The sequence below is a fragment of the Ceratosolen solmsi genome, unplaced genomic scaffold (assembly GCF_000503995.2).
Source record: "Ceratosolen solmsi marchali unplaced genomic scaffold, CerSol_1.0 scaffold14, whole genome shotgun sequence".
In the NCBI taxonomy this organism is placed as follows: Eukaryota; Metazoa; Arthropoda; class Insecta; order Hymenoptera; family Agaonidae; genus Ceratosolen; species Ceratosolen solmsi.
In genome coordinates this window covers 6,577,550-6,597,222 of record NW_011948420.1, presented here as the reverse complement: position 1 = coordinate 6,597,222, position 19,673 = coordinate 6,577,550, and the positions used below count along the sequence as shown (strand labels likewise).

Here is a 19,673-nt window from a genome sequence, read left to right as displayed (position 1 = left end):
TTTTTTTATTAAATAAAATTAATTAAAAATTTTAATCCATTACATTGGTTAGGCAACGTTTTATCATTGTTATATTAATATATTAAAAAATTTTTTTTTTTTTACTATCGATATAACTACGTATTATTACTAGTATAAACAATATTATTTATATTATTACTTCATTATCCATTATATCGCTTAAGATTATTGGTTTATATTAATATTACTGCTTAGTAAATATTTAAATGGCATTCATTGAATAAATGGTTAATTCTAATATGTAAAATTACAGTTCAACTTAAAAGAAATTAAATCCTTATTCTCGACGATATTGATTAAATAACGAAATATATGATTAAAAATTTTCTGCTGTAAATTAAATACGCGAAAAGAGTGAGGGACGAAAGCGTTTTCTCACCTCAATCCCAGTTTGAAGATTGTTCGGCACATCATTCAGCTTTAGATCTTTACATTGGGCCTGTAAAAGATCGTATGATCTAATGTAACGGCATTTTTTAAGCGGCAACTCTGGATCCATGAGAATCATCGAACCTGCAACGACTCCCGCCACCTGACCACCGACCAACCATAATAGCAATGCTGTCAGATTGATCAAGTTCATGTCTGTGAATGAAAAATATCTCTCTATATTATATTATATTATAATAAAATATAAAATAATAATCTATCTGTGTCTCACATATGCATAATAAACATATGTAATAATTTAGATACTCAACTATTTTTATATTACTGCCATTTCAATAGTAGAATTATGTGTTAATCGGATTTATGCAATAGATTAATATAATTTTAAAAATCAATACAAATTTTAAATTAAGAGAAAAATATAAATTGCACATTGTATCATGAGTTTATATAATAATGAATCTTGGATGTCAAAATATCATTTCGAAGCTACCAAGTTTTCGTCACCCTCACAATTTTAATCTATTAAAGTAAAATTGTTTCATCCTGTCGATAAAGGATTATTTGACTATTTATTGTGTTGGGAAGATTTATTGAACATTTCATACACATCTATTCTTGCATGAGTAACGTAAGAAACAAATTAATTTTGATTCTACCTTCACTTACTTCACTTACATATATAAAAGTTTAAAATAACCATCAAACGACAATATGTTCAATAAAATTATCTTACAACAAAATATTACAATTACATCATTGCAAATCTCATAATTTAAGATCTTTAATATTAATTTAATTTTTCAATAAATATAAATTCAAAATAATAAATAATAAATAATAAATATAAATTCAAAATATAAATATATATATATATATATATATATATATATTTATATTTTAAAAAACCTTATTGAAAAATTATAAATAAAATATATTGAATAAAAAATATTCAATATATATATATATATATATATATATAGAAGTAATCTATACTCATTAAATTATTTTTTTTTTTAATTTGATAAAATTGAAAATATGTTTTTTATTAATAATAATTAATTGAAAAAATGTTTTATCGAAATATTATCGTATGCTTTCATATATATTTCAATAATACACCGATTTTTTAATGTTTAGAATATTCTTTAAGAAATTTATATTCGGACAACACATTTGTATAATTGTGTATTTGTTTATAATATGCAAATAACATTTTCATAAGTACAAATATTTATAATTAAAAATTCGTTAATCGAAATTTATTTAATTAATGCAAATAAGACAAATGAAACTGAAAAATCATATTTATCCATTCTTATGTTGATAAAATCATCACACACTTATCGAAAAATTATATAAAAATTCTTCTTCTAGAATATTATAATATTGTAAATGGTGACTAAATTTTTTTTCCATCCATTTGTAAAAGATTCATTTGCTAAATATACGACTAGAAAAATATTTATTCATTTATCGTTACAACCAACCCACATATCACGCATAAAACAGCAACATTATGCATTTTTAAATAGTACTATTATACTTTCTTTTTTTTTTTTTTTTAATAAAACGACTTCCTCTCCCTTTCGCCTTAAATGTACAAAACAATTAATGTGGCTTATGAACAATCGTAGCAACAACGATAGTAACGACAGTCGGGAATTAAAATTTTCCCCTCATTAAAGTCTATGTTGCTTTATAAACTCACTGTCTTTCTCACATGGTTGGTGGATAAATTTACGGTGGCGATGTAAGCGAGTTCGAAAATAGGAACATTTTAACGCGTTAAACAGAGCGTCTGTGTAATATTACGGAAAAGTACGCTCGCTGCATGCATTCTTGTATGAAAATTAAGAGAATTTTTGTAGTATAAATAATAGTAATCTGGGAAGAAACATAAATGAAATTTGTGTTAAATTTATTTCTGTTTCTACAGTAAAGTTAAACGAAATTTCAATGAATTTATTTTATGTTACTTTATTATTAAAATAAATCAATTCAAATGAGAAAATGAACTATTATTAGTATAATAATTATAATTTAAAGAGTAAAATTATACTTAATTATATAACTGTAAATGGATATAGCAATATTCAATAACATTTGCTACTATTGACTGACAAATATCTGTAAAAATAAAAATCAACAATAATATGAAAAAAGAATTTATTACAATATTTTAATTAAAAAGTTTTATTGTTTTAAAAAAAAAAATTTAATTAAAAAGAATTTTTTATACTATAAAATAAAAGAAAATTATAAAGTATTTAAAAATGAGTCAATAAACCACAATAATTGTAAAACAATTGATGCAAAAGGAGTAAAACGAGTATAAAATAATAAAAAAAACAAAATATGCATATTTTTATTTTATTGTTAATATATATAAACATAAAATAACTAAAGAAAATGGTGATTTAATAATGATTATTAACTATATATATATATATATATATATATATATATATATTAATACAAGATATTTAAGATATAGCAGATACTGGTTTTTCATAAATACTGTGAATTTTACATTACGTTTTTATTAAATAATTTCAATATACAATGAAATTGATTTGTATATTATTAAGAAAATAACATAAATTGAATTTCAATCAATAGAAACATTAAGTTACGTCCATTTGGTATGAAATGTAAAAATTATCATTTAAACAAAAGTAGCTAAAGCAATATAAGACGGAAATATATGCTTTGAATTAAAATGTTTTTAATTTTTTAAAAAAAAAAAAAAAAAAAAAAAAAAAACAATGATTTTTAATAAATATTACAATACTTCTATATTGAAACGTAATAAAATAAAAATGTATTCTGATATTTATATTATAATACAAACTAAATTTTATATTAAAAATTCTCTTTATAAACAACGTTTCAAATACTTTTATTTATGTCCAACGCATTGATTCGCTTATAAAAATAAATATTATTCTTAATTACATAAATAATAAAATACAAGAATCGATACTTTATCGCACACGACAGGCAAACTTCTTACTTTTTGCGCAGAAATAATGGAATGTCCATTTTTTTACAATATGCAAGAGACATTGTGAAAATTCAATATATCCAGGAATTGACAGGCTATTCGTCACTCCATTAAACGAGAGAGAAGGATAAAAATATACTCAATCGGTAAATGTCCAGATCAAAATCTAACGTGCTCTAGATCATGAATATATATGTTTTATAGATAAAACTTAAAGATCATATCTATAAAATCGTACACAATCCTGATCATTGGCTGTCATCGCGATTAATTCCACCAACGTACCATACAACTATAAGAATGTAATATTGCAGCATCAAGGCTGCCCTGTGTTCAATGAACACTAACCTCAACAATCGTCCACTGAGTTGAACGAACCCATATAAAATCTATATAAAACGAGAAAAAAAAAGCGTGATGATTCGCGTGGCTATTTTATTAATTTCCACGAACATTCTGTATTAATTGAAGAACTGAAAACTGCGGCTAAGACAACGACTACCTCAAGAGGCTGCCGACAGTCAAAATTGATTATTCCATTTACATTAAACACTCAAACATTTACTACCTACCTTTACGATTTTTATTTATACTGAACACGCGCGCGCACGCACACCCACATGCAAAACACGATTCCGAAAATTTACTACGTCTATTTATGCACACATTAAATTTTTATATTCTTTGGTATGTATATTGTTCAGAAATTTGGCATATCATAAAGCATTTAGCGTATCATTTATTTGCAAAATTTTTTAAGAAAAAATTTTAATTTTCAGTGACTCAAAGATTAGTTAATGCTAACGACAATTAATAAAATAGAAAAACATTACGTATTTTGTACAAATAATAAAAATTTTTACTTTCGATTTTTATATTTTGATATTTATATTACTGATTGAATAATAAGTATAATATAAATAATATTTCAAATAAAGTACTGTTTCACACGAATTATTAGACATTTGTTGTCGGCATTCTGTCCCACGCGGTATACAGACCCCCCCCCCCGCATCCGCCTTCTTTCAATCGTGCCGAACAATCTATACACAATTATTACTTGGTATCGGTTCGATAATAATAAACAGAAATATAAATTATAAATGTCACTAAAAATATGTGTTGTCCATATGAAGTAATATAACAATGAATAGCTCGTAATAATTATTTAAGATTAACGAGTAAAAGAAATTGGATTTTTTAATATTGAAAATTACGATCGTTCGCAGTAAAAGATTTCTTTACACACACACACGCGCGCACACACACAGAGAGAGAGAGAGAGAGAGAGAGAGAGAGAGAGAGAGATCCTATTACGTTACTTCTCATCAAAATTGACTTTTAATCAAATATATATTAATAATTTAATAGACGATATTTTTATAAATTAAACATATTTTTAAACATTTCATGTGTACTTTTAACTTTTTGTTTACTGCCGCCAGATCTGTAAACATTTACTCTATGGATTTCAAAATAATTCATATTTCCATGATCTTAATAAATTATTATTATTATTATTATTAAAGGCAATAAATTATATTTATATTATTTAAATACTAATTGAATAACGTTTTTTTGGAAGCAAAGAAAGGTTTATGTAATTTGGTTATATGAAAATATTACAATTGATATTTGTTTGTTTTTCATGGTATCTTTATAGAATATACAAACATTTATAACAATTTGTTCATTTTAAAATAATTGAATTTTCTTAAATAAAACTTGTACATAATTTTTTATGGTTTTAATGTATTAGGATAAATTTCCACCAATATTTAAATAAATTATTAGAATGCAGAAAGGCGTATGTTTCCATTTTTAATATTTTTCAATTTTTTAATTATATATATACATACATATATAGTCACATAAATTTTTGCACGTATTTTATTTTTATATTAATAAAGACTGTTTCAATATTGTATATGAGTTGATATTATATAAAAAAATATTCAATGTGATTATGAAGTACTTAACTATGACAGAAATATTTAATATTCTGTGATCATTATGACTTTCAAATGACTTATATATAAAAGACATTGATCTTCTATCCAGATATATTTTTCTATATATATATATATATATATATATATATATATATATATATATTCCAGAGATTTAGTGACTGAAATATATGATAAAACTTTCCATTAATGGAATGTTTACTGTACAAGATTACAGTACATTATACCTTATTAATTATAACAAAAACTTTAAGAATACGTACATTTAGTATTCGAACTCTTTATTTAATGTATATGTGGATAAAATTATGTTAGATTAAATTCAAATTACAATAATCATATTTGAAATTTGAATACGAACATACATGCGCTTATACTTATATGCATAACTAAATAGATGAAAATTTGCAAATTTTTAATCAAGTACAATTCATTAAAAGCTGATAATGATTTAATTTAAATTCAATAATCTTAAAATACATGATTCTTCTCACGTTATAATGATATTCGTCTGTAAAAATCGAGTTTTTCGTGTAAAATAATTATAATATTTTTAGATTTCCTGTCGTAATATATTTTTTTAATATCAACATAATAATTGTCTTTGACTTTATATGAGAGAAACTGAGTAAACAATAATTGAAAGTAGCATAGCAGATAAAACTAGATAAGACGATAGTAGTATCAACTTAAAAACATCGAGTAAGACTCATTGAATCAATATTATTATATAAAAATGTAATTGGTCCTTCATAAAATGAAAATATAAAACCAGCTTACTCGCTGGTATAAATTGAAAAAATTTAATTAGAAATGAAATATCAATAGTGAAATTAAAGGAAAATATAATTTTACAATAGTAAAATTTTAAATTATTAAAGAAATTCTGTTAGAAATTTTCGTTGAGATTTTAATTCTTACATTAGATTAAACAAAATAATAAAAAAGTACAAACAATGTTTTTATTGAATTACAATTACTAATTTGTAGTATTTTGTAAATCTCTAAAACTTTGTACTCTTAACATTTCATATATAATACACTCGATCATTTAGCGCAAATAAAATTAAAAATTGCTTTTTATCACAATGAAAATACGATTCTCAACTAATTTTTATTCGATGATTTATTTTATTACAAAAGTAGTTTATAAATTTAGCCGTCAACTGCATTTAAACAAAATAAAATTTTTTTGAGTAAAAAATGTAATTTGTACGATTTTTAGAAGAATTTCTATGTTAAAATTGCAAAACATATATATCGAAATACAATATAGAATGAAATATTTTAAGGTATTTTAATTATTACTACATCGAATTTCTTCTAGAAATAAGCTTTGAAGTCTTCTCGACTACTTTTCGTATTACTTAATGCAATTTTCGATCCCCTAAAATATTATATCATTTATTTATCAAGACAGAATAACACTTAAAATAATTTCAAGTGCATCTGCATTATATAAAACTCTAATGTGTTAGAGGATCATATTAATTGATTTTTACATTCGAACAAACAGTTTGGATTACTTTAAGCATAATATATGTAGTAAAGACTATCTCAAGTCTTTGGACACTAATTGCACTCGAATTATTTGGCAACTCCGCTACAGAAATACAGTATCTCTTATATATTCTACTACTATAATCATTTCTACTAATTATACACACACACGCGCGCGCGCGCGCGCGCGCATGGAAACATACATTTACAATCTTTATTTCTCGGTGAAAATCAAAAGAAGATATAAGAATGCGCGGTTATTTCTTACGATTTAATTTCCGCGTTCCATAAATGTACTTGAAACAATATATATTTTATACACATATGTATATTTACATATGCGTGTCTCTATTTACAAGCACCGACGTAAAAAAAAAAAAAATAAAAAAAAAAAAGAAAAAAAAAGGAAGGTTATTTCGAAATTAAACAAAATCAATTAATTAACTGTCACATTTTTAAGTTACTTAATGCAATTAAAGTCCTACTAAACATATTTTCTATTTTCAATCATAAGGGAAATACGAATTAAAATGAACATTTTTCTAAAATATAAATTTACTATAAATTTCTTATGTATAAATAAAATTAAAACTGATAATTTATGTAGAAATTGTTATAAAAATATGAGTTCTTAAAAATTGCATAATATGTATTTATGCAACAAAACTGCCATTTTAATAAATAAAAATACATGTGAGTAATATGTAAGTAATATTAAAAAAAAATGTTTCAAAATTTAATTGTGTTTCGGAGAAATATATGAAATTTTGATAGATTTAAAATTAAATATAGATTATAAAAAATATTTTAAAAAATTAAATTAGAAAATAAAAGAAAATTTTGTGAAATAAGACGTCTTTTCTATAATAAATTAGTCTTATATTTGATGAGATAATTTTATATTTCATCTACAGGCAAATTTAATTATCTAGAAAACTTTGATATTTTTTTTTATAAAATTACAATACAATGATATATTTAATTCGAATATAAATACATTAATGTAGGAATAAATGATAACATCTAGCAAATTGTAAAAATGTATGCCGAGACGATACATTATTTAAAATTATATAAATAAGCATTTTTTAATATGAAAATTGGTATAATAAACTGATTATTCCATTAGAAAATAATAATAATAATTGATGGTGTGCATAACAATGTATGGAAATATAATAGTAAACGTGTAAAAATAAAATATTCACGAAATTTCAACATTTAAACTAGTTTTACACGAAAATATTGCGTCAATTATCCATTTCAAATTAAAATCATCGGTAATTAATAATATGAATTTAAATAATTCATTAATAGTTGCTAAATAATTTTATGCCATAAATTAAATTTTGATGGATTAATATACATTTTTCTGAAGAGTACGAGTAAATAATTTATTATCTGATAAATTAAATTAAAAAATGTTAGAGTAGATGTATTTAAACTATACTTGACAATAAATTTCGTTGGGTAATGTTTCAATTTATAATGAATATATACAGAGTTGATAAATACGGATAGCCACCAGCCTCTGATAAAATACCGAATTTGGATTTCTTTAATAATTCATTGGTAGTTTTATGAAATTAAAATAAAATATTTGTCATGCATTGAATTGTAAATGACGAGATAAAAATTTAGTTTCGTAATAATTAAAAATATCGCTTATTATTTCAAGTAACGAGATCATAAAATTTAGCAAAATTAATAAAGAGTGAAAATTTTCATCTCTACATAATATTTATATAGATGATGAAAGCATAGCATTTCAAAGTTTGCATTTCAAATGCATCGTGATATTTGCCTCTTCCATATTCCTCAGTGAATGAATTTCCTTTTATTTTGATAAGCAGCTAAATTTCCCCTTTAACAAGAAACACTAATAATATAAGTATCATGTATTTATAGATGTAGTTCTTGTGTCAAAAATAAACTATCATTCAAAAATTAAAACTCACAAGATGACCCGATTTTTTTTCTTTTTTTTTTTCACGTTGTGCCGTCAAAGTTTTTAAATACAATAAAGCAGGTCAAAAAATAAGAGTATCTCGCCCCACTCCGGACAATTAAGAGATTATAAGTTAGCGTTGGAAATATATGGTTTAGTAACCTAGGCATTGTTGGCTCAATTACGCCACTGTGGTTGCGCCACCTTTCTACTCTAACAACTCGTAAGAAAAAAAAACCGATCCCATACAAGTGCTTCGAAAATAAGTACTTCTGGATATATCGGAGTCTCTCGGTGTGCGTATGCACTATAGACGACTACAAGGCCAAGAAAAACATTGGCGTAGAATTCGCTCTTCGGTTGTCAGTGCTCGTTCTAATATTTCCGATATTGATGAGTTAATGGTAATGACAACGTCATTAAGCTCTTCTTACCCCTATTCTTTTCCTCTTTCTACATTCCACTTAATCATTACGCATATTCCTACCATTTTTGTTTTTGTTGCTGTTGTTGTTGTTGTTGTTGCTGTTGTTGAAATAACTACCTATTAAATAAGTAATTAACTCATTTGCACGGGGATCTTATGGAATATGATTATTTAAATCATAATACTACTAGATACACGGAATGTCACGAAATATCACGTGATTTAGGAAATGATAATAACACCATTTACAATTATTATATATAATGTCTAATGGGATAGAATTGAAAATTCGCTGTCTTAAGATGAGTACATTTGAATTTAAAAAAACATTTTTACTTTAAAAAAACAAATTTAAAATAGCACTTAAGATTTTATGAGAAATTTTAAAATACGGTTGTCATACACGACTTCAGAAAGTAGAAGAACTTTTTATTATAAACAATTATATATTTTATAAATGATCATATAAAATCATCAAAAATATTGAATTCATTTCATTGTTCAATTTTTCTCGAATCCACATTTTATAAAACAATTAATTGATTAAAGTAATTTTTTCCAAATTACGGATAATAATAATAATAATAATAATAATAATAATAATAATAATAATAATAATAATAATAATAAAGAATTAAAAAATTACATTACTTAATTGTAATTGAAAAGTTTTTTTTTGTTTTAATATTTGTGACATGGTAAGAAATCAATATTTTATATAAATCCGCGCAATCAATAGAAATTAGTTTAATTACAAAGTTTTCAAAATATATTCATATACATTCACTATGTCGATATAAAATAATTATTAAAAACGCTTTTAAAATACGACTTTTATACTTATAAGCATTGTTAATATTTATAACAAACTTTTGACGGAATTATAATTCAATATACTTGAAATTATTTGTACATTTATTTAATACACTTATTAATTTGAATCAATATTATACGATTGAAGCAGTTTCAATTGCAAGAGAAATTTGTTATATATTTTGCTGAAACTTTTAACACCAGCGAATATTAAAAAATTATTGAAAAAATTCAATTACACATTTATCTTCTTAATTTTTATACTAATAGTATACTTTAAGCATCATTTATTGATATAATTGTCCACTTTCGTAAATATAAATTAAAAATTTATTGATTATATTCATGTTGGAATACTTTAAAGATTTTCTTTAACATCTTCCATATTTTTTAATAAAATGCAAATAATCAATTTTCAAATATGTAAGTTTCAAATTATAGAATTTCATAGAATTTTTTATTATTATTATTATTATTTTAAAGTCTATTTATTATATTATCTATTTTGTAAAGCTAAAGAAAAATTAATGAAGTATTTTATCTACGTGTATTATATTTTATATTATATTATACAGAGAAGTGCGTGCGATTATAGATTTAAAAATAAATTATTCGTAATTATACCTTCTATGACATTTCCTTAATACAATCAATTTAACTGGTTTTAAATTTAAAACACTTAGTTTAAATTTTGTATTTTTGTATGCATTATGAAAAATTTAAAAAAAAAAAACAAAAAAAAAAACAAAACAACAACAACAACAAAATAATATATGCACAAATAAGAATTACATGAATGTATTAATTATTTAAAAGAGATAAGTCATCGAGTGATATATACGACGGGTGTCGGTTATATTAAGCTTAATATTTCGCTATCTCTCTCTGTATGTCCTTTTCTGGTAGTGCTATTTGCCTTGGAAAGCATTTAATAGATATTTGATCTATTTTTCAAAGATCCAAGACAGAAAAAGAATTTGTATAAATTCCACTAAAATGTAAAAATGGAGTAGGCTCGATTGCCTGCGGATTCGCTTGATTGCGCGCTCTAACGAAAACAAAAAAAAAAACGTTGAATCATATAGACAAAGGTGTAAAAGTTCTATATTATTTATTGAACTGTATTGAACTAAAATGAAGCTAATTTTAACAAATTATTATCTCAACTTTATATAAATAAGACAGTATTTTTTTATTTTACATTCATAAAAGTCAAAGCACGTAGGTTATTAATAACACTTGTTATTATTCGTAAATCTAAATTACATTATAAATTATGGATATATTATATGAATATGTTAAATTGCAAGTAAAATTTATATTATAATCTATTTATATAAATTGTACGCAACTATGTCATAACATTACCAATGTAACTAAATTATAGTTCTTAATTTGGAAATACTATTCTTATAATAAAGATATATATATTCAATGTTTTAGACTTCTATATTGTACACGATTATATCCAATGTTTGTTATATACATTAAAGTATTTCTTAATAAAGTCTAATTCAACCAAATCAATATCTGCGCACTAAAAATTGGAATATGAAACTGTACGGTCTAACTTTTCCAATTATACATAATTTTCTTGCAAAGGTTAAATTCGATTTACAAAGAAAACATAAAAATCTGTCATTTTAATTGAAATCCTTATACAATGTACTTATGGAAATATTTTTCTTTTTTATAATATATTATATAAAAAAAAATTTTATTCTTCAATGATAAAATAAATTCGAAATTGTTTCATATTGATAAATGAGTCTAAAACTATCGAACAACATTTCAATATTGTACGCTTATGATCCATCAGTTCTTAATAAATTTTAAAGATTAAATCGAACTTAAATATGTAAAAGAAATTGGACTATAGAAACGTATAATTGATTTATTACACAAAAGCAATGATTAAACTATAGCTGTATTAATTATAAGGATTTTTAATCATGTTTATAAAATTAATAAATATTTTTATTAAATATTTCATTAAAGAAACACGGATTCAAACAAATATTCTAATACTCAATAAATAATTTTGTTACGACATACTCTCTTATTTGAGAAATTTCTGTATTTTGATTTTCATTTGGAAATTGTGATGTGTAAAAATTATTACTAGATCAAATAACATATCCCCTTTCCCTAACTCTGAGAAAATTACTAATAATTAGAATAAAATTCGATCTCGAAGCGGATATTATAAAAGCCGGATCTTGTATAAAAAAAAAAAAAAGAAAAAAAAAAGAAAAAAAATAAAAAAAAAAATAAAAGAAGACTGGCAGTGATGTCTCGCACAATAAATTCGATATGTCGTGTGAAACGCCCACGCGTGCTTCCCTTTACACCACGTGAGCAGTTCCCGATATCGATGGTATCTCAACTCCTATCGAGTTTCCAACGGGATAAGATGTCAATACGTACAAACATTTGAATAGGCTGACTTAAACTACAGCTATATTAAACATATAAGCCATATGCACTTATATAGTTGAAAAAAGGGACGTTTTATTAAAGTAATATAGTCTCTATTACTTTATTTCATGATACTTATAAATAAAAAAAAACAGCTTTCATATAGTAAAATATTACATTATATATATATATATATATATATATATATATATATATATATATTGAATATGAATGAAAATTTTAGTTGTACTGTACACCACTGGACAATCCATGAAAAGCGATTATTAAGATAACAAAATAAAAAAAATTGCTAATATCTAAAAATTATTATAATACATTTGTAAGAATTTTATTTATGCTCAAATTATGAGTTTTAAATCGATAGATATAAATGTAGTTTCATATATTGGCAGTGAACTATATTTCATAGTAAAAATTATCTTGGTTTTCGATTATTTCTACATTTATGCTAAATTAAATCATTATATTTTCGAACTATTTCACTTCAATAAGATATAATGCAAAAATAAGAAAAATGATAAAAATAAAAATGGTAAATTGTTCGCTTGACTTTTTCATCTTTCACCAAATTAAAAAGAAATTTAATAATTATCAATTTATAGTAGGAATTCGATTTTATATGAAAATATTCAATATCTCAGAAATTGCAATTACAAGTGCGACCAAAGCTTTTAATAATTGCATGTGGCATAATATTATTGCATTTCATATATAGTCTTCTCAATAATTAAAAATTGTTAATCCGCAATATTTGCATCAATTTATCAATTCATTAATGCTTTAATTCAATATTAACAAAAAAATCATTTAACTTATATTTGGTGATTTCAAGACAAGATTCTTTTTAACATTTAATAATACGAATATTTATTTTATACTAATTTTGTTCGATAAGTATAATAATTTATCATATATATATATATATATATATATATATATATATATATATGTCTATAGTCATATTCAATAAAACTAATTTTATTACTTATTTTGTAAATTATTAAATAATTTTCTTGATTTCCTTATTTTCCATTTTATATTGTAATAAAATTATATATAAAATTGTTTTATAATATCTCACCATTTTTAATAATATTAATGATTTATCATATATTGTCGTATATTTATTATTCAGATTATTACTTTAAATCTCATTACCAACCTTAATGATTATTTAGTTTCTTCGTTTATGATAAATTTATGAATAGCATTTAAGGATATAAATTTAAAATTGTTCAATTAAGAAACCAAAAGTTTACAACTACATCTGTCATGTAATATTACTTTGCACTTTATTCATAATACATACAATTAAATAATAATCTATAACTTTTACACTGAAATTGCATAATCGCTCGAAATTTTTTAACTCCAATGCCCAATCAATTTATTTTCAATATAAATAATTACAATTTTTAAATAAAGTAACTTATTGAATAATAATATGAATACATTTTTTAGATGTTTCTTGGTAATAGTAAAATGTTTTAATACATCACAAGGAAACAGTTTCTTAAATTATAGGGGAATTTTATTTATATTCAAATGTCATGATGAAATACTGGTTTTTTTTTTTTTTTTTTTTTTTGTAAATATCGATTTTTTTATGGTGACAAAAATTATAATCTCAAAATTTTGTATACGACCATGACATAATTATATTTTCTTTTATAACAGCAATCTTAAACAAAATAATTTTTTAAGTAATATCATTCTATAAAAAAAAAAAAAGAAATAAAAATTTAGTTACAATAAATGCATTGACTCTTACGGATATTTTATAATATTAAAAGAACGTCTCTTCCATAGATTATCCATTTTATTTCCTAATCCCATATTCATCATCAAATTACATTACTCAAAACAAAAAGGTCAACATGTTATTTATAACTTATAGATAAAATATAAAACGAAGAGAAGGAACTTTTTTTTTATATTATCATTTCTTAGTATCAATCCCTATATCTTGAACACTGTTAAATCAAAAAATAAATTCAAGTCATAAAAAATAATCTTACATGCCGGCTCTCTCTCTCTCTCTCTCTCTCTTTATCCACCTTGAATTTTCTGTTTAAATAGTTATTTTCTTTCAGCGTATATTTTTCATTATTTTTATCACGAAGCTTATGTAATATATTTGTTAACTGGTTTCAATGTTAGTACAACATTAAGAATAATAAATATAATTATTTGGAAACGAACTTCAGAAATTTCTTGTTTGTTAACCATATTTTACAATATATTAGAGCTTTTCTGCTCCGATTTATTATTTATTGGCCATTTCTTTTTAAAAGAACTTCGAACGACTTGTTACTAAGAAATAAGTGGATTTGAAAGAAAAGTATATTGAATATTTATAAAATAAGTTTCGATTTTAAATTTAAAAATTGACTTTGCTTATAATCAAAACAATATCTAATTAAATTTTCTAAAAATCAATGTAAAGCCACATAACCTATGATAATGTTCTGGTGGGGAAAGAAAGTAATATACGTCAGTATTTAAATTTCAAAGAATTACTATTTTAAAATCGTAATTCTTACGTTTTTCAAAACTTTAATTAAGTATCTTATCTTATGATTATTTTTTTTTATAATATGCCTACAAACAATTATAAACGTAAAACTAATATTTTTCTTACTTTGAACATCATTCTATATGAAAATAAATTCTAAATTTCTTTCTTACCGTAAAATTAGATTACAATTTTAGAAAACAATGTTGAAGTAACAAGTTTTAGAAAGTAGTAACGGCATAGAAACAGAACACTTTTTTTTATATCAACAAGAATATATTTCCAACTAGTATACTAAATAGACCAAATAAATCTATAACTGTGTGTGTATATTTTGTAGGTGTTATATATATATATATTTAAACGTATATAAATATTGTTGTATGTATGTTATCATCAAACATTAAAAAATATTTTTAGCAACAATAATTGTTATTGGAGTATAGTGAAAATAAATTTATATATAAATAGAATTCAAATTTATGCATATTTAACAATAATGTAGCAATAATTAAATCTTGAATCATTAAAAATATGTCGCAATTATAAATCCGCCATTACGCACACACAAGAAGTTTCGTATCCGACTTGAAGAAAAAACAAATATGTAACCATACATTTATAGATTCAACACAAGTGAAGGCGGACTGAGGCTGCAGAGAAATATCCCACTGGACCGCGTATAAGCAGACAAACCGATCATTTTAATTATAAATACGACGAGATCCCCTTGATTTCTAGTTTTTGAAAATTCTCTTGCTCATTTTTATTATATCTAATAATATATGAATATTATAGTAGTGGATAACAGACAACTGTTCATGAATTAATTTGTTTACGCATTATTTAACAATCTTTATTTTATCACAGAAATCAATAATTTGTTAATTGATAATTAATTTCATATTAATACCTAAAAAATTGAAAAATAAAATATGGTATATTATTTTATCATACCAATATTCACGTACACAAAGAAAAATTATAATTGATCGAATGTTTAATACGAAAAATGTATAATATTTAAAAGAATAAATAATTTTTAAAGTGTAGTTTAGTATATTCATTAAATAAATATGTTTCTACTTTCTAAATTAGGAGATAATTTTATATATAATTATTATAAATTATTTTCTAATTTCTACGATTAAATATAAATTATTCTACTTTATCATTTAAGTCGTATTTCTCAATTCTCATAATTCTCAAATATTTGTATTGTGTTTATTAAACTTTACTCACATTTCGGTTTTGTTAATTGTAAAACTTCATTTATTATACATTTTTTTAAATAATAAGAAAGATATTACAGAGAAATAATATAATTATGAAGCAAAGATAAATTATTTATGGATTAATTATTAATTATTATAATATATTATGGTTGAAATTTAAATCGGAGTATTTTTTTAGTAACAATTTTTAAATATAAATTAATTATTACAATTGAAATACGTTTCATTTCATTCATTATTCATATTAACAAATAAAATATACTTTTATCTTTTTAGATTTGACAAATAATTTGACCATTATTAAAATTAATTTTGAAAAACCAATTGATTAGTAGAATATTTGTTAAGTTACTAGACTGATATTAGTACAATCTTATTTACATAAAATAATAGTTTGTAAAAAATGATTCGTAAATAAAATAGAAATACGATGCAAGAAGACGTTCGTTCGAAAATATTAATTAATTGACACTGAAACAATAAATTAATATATCTCTTAAAAGTATATTCATTTACAATATTTTATGTGGATAAATTTTATGATGATATACAATTTTCCCTTTTGGGCTTAAAACATATTACAAACCAATATTCTTATATTTAATTTTATCTAATTACAAAAGAAGTTACGAGAGTTATTGATAATAAGATCTTTATTAAGGGAAGTATCCAAATAATAAATTTAATAAAAATTATTTATATTTATTTTGCATAAATATTAATAGCTTTATATTGGCTTGATTAATAAAATATTGCAGATTATAGTTTATAAAAAATGTTGAATTATAATTAGATTAATCTATAACGTATAACATATGTAGTGTCAACATTTAATTAATATAATTATAAATAATTATAAAAGCTATCGATTCTTGTATACAGATAATCGCGATAATACTAAGAATCGTAGTGTATCGAAGTTTTTCATATTATTTAACTAATAATACCTTCATGATTGTTTTAAAAATAAATCTATTCAAGTACAACGAAAATCTTCTCTTTACAATACTTATTATTATATTCAATTAATCATTTAACTATAAAATTTCATTATTCTGTTACAAGTGTTTTCATTTATTTCGAATAGCGCTTCGATTTATTTAGAGAATCACATATACTCAGAATATATTTTTATATTGTACAACAAAATCTTATAACAATACATTATAAATTGTTTAAAAATTTGTTTGCAGTTCCTAAATTATTTGATACTTATATTTAATAAGCATCAGATATTAATCTAAGCAGTAAATCAACGTTATTGAAAAATTTAACTATTTTAATTTTACAATACAGATGTTTAATAATGTTTCAGTAAGTAAAAGATAATACAAAATAAAAATTGTACTATTTATTAAGAAAATATAAAAAAAAAGTTATGGACATGAACAATGAAAATCTGAACCTAATATTGATATTATTTCAACCTTAAATTTCATTGATGAAATAGAATTTATACAAATCTATAAACATTATAACATTAATAATGTCATTATGTATCTTTTTTTTATTTTGAAATATATATTGACATTTAAATGAAATATTACGTTATAATTATATGTTTAATTCCACATTCAGTTAAAAAGATTAATTAATATTATGTAGTATATAATAATGAGACAGAGAGAGAGAAATAGAGAGAGAGAGAGAGAGAGAGAGAGAGAACTTCTGATGAGTATTGTCTGCAGTATAAGTAAATCAAAATTTTTAGCGACATGTTGCATAGTAAAATGTGATGAATTTTCATTTATGCAAGCCACACTTGCCAAATTGATGTACAATTTTTTTTTTTTTTTTTTTTTTTTAAATAAAAAAAACATATATTTCTGCATGATAAATTGATAAAAGAGAAATTAGTTATTTTTATAAACGTATCATTCGAATCCTTTTCATTAATATTTATCATTATTATTATTATTTGAAAGTCATATAATTAAAAATTCTAAATTCTATCAATGTATATCGAGGGTAAATAATCATTTTTGTTTTTCACATTAATCAACTGTTTTATCTTATACTTTCTCATTGTATACTTTTTAACATTCATCCGTATAATAATTTATTGATCTTGATACTATAAAGTACGAAGATTTAAAATCTCTCTAGAATTTTCGATCTTATTATTACACTTTTTTATACAGTACTTTATTTTGAAACATTTCAGAATTGACAGCTTTCCTTGTTTTAACATGCTTGCATTAAAAATAAATGAGTTATGAGTATATGTAAAAATTAATTTTCTAATTTTACTAATTCTAACTACTTTTCCTATTATTATTATTATTGTTATTATTATTATTATTATTATTATTATTATTATTATTCGTTTTACAGTTTCTTTAATAATTTATTTATAACTGGTTCATATGTTCTAGTCATTTACAAACTGAGCATAACAATTAGGCTCGCCAACCCGTAATAAAATATAGTTTTATGTTACTTTATAAACATTGTCGGAATTTTCTCTAGTTTATGACTACACTAATCAGTACTGACTAAAAGTTTAATAGGTAAAACATTTATCTGCTGCTTTTTTTATTTAAATATAAACAAAATTTCTAAATTTCAAATTCGGATATTGCCAGTGACGATTAATCGAATTTTCGACATCTACACTTACACAGTAACGTTAAAAAGCAACTTTTAAATAATTATATTTGTATATGTTGTACAATATTTTACTTTATTATACTTCTACTATAAATATGTATATTATTTATAATTTTATATATAATCTGCATGTTCTATTTTAATAATAATTTGATGATCAAATAAAGCTGTTTTATGTTGATAGTTTAAATTATTCATTTCGGCATAAATTTGATAATTACAAATTGTTTATTCATTTTGTAAAATGTTAAGTTGAAATCAGTGTTTTAATATTAATATTAAATTTTAATAATAAACTTGAATGTTTTAATACTACTTATAAATAAGTGGATTGACATAAATGGATAATGGTTTTAACATTTTCGTTAATAATCCTCATCACATAATATTTCAACAAAATAAATATTTAAAGCCTAAAACTAATTGGACGATTTAATCAAATGCTCTTTTTGTTATAATATAGTTAGTTATTATTGAACATATTGAATTTTTAAATTATTTTTAAATCATTATAAGTTAGAATTATATAATAAATATATTATTTATTTATACATTCATTTAAAAATTCATATTAAAGAAATTATATATGGATTCATTTAATAGCATGAATAGTTGTTATTAAAATAAAATTTAATGTTAGTAACTTTAATATAACTATAAATGAATTTGATTAAAAAAAAAAAAAAAAAAAAAAAAAAAAAAAAAAAAAAAAAAAAAATGTAAATGTAAAGCATAGAGGGAAAAATAAACTTGTAATTGTTATTGTGAAAAGCTAAAAACTTTTCCTTTCAACCACTT

General features: G+C 22.3%; 1 protein-coding gene across 1 annotated transcript in view; it reads right to left on the bottom strand.

Annotated features, from left to right (window-relative positions):
• Positions 1-19,673, bottom strand: part of Lapsyn (Leucine-rich repeat activity-regulated protein at synapses) — a 37,632-nt gene that overhangs the window by 2,708 nt on the left and 15,251 nt on the right. The window contains exon 2 of the mRNA XM_011498066.1: positions 401-606. Coding sequence (XP_011496368.1) covers positions 401-606 — 206 coding nt within the window. The remainder of the gene's footprint in view (positions 1-400; positions 607-19,673) is intronic.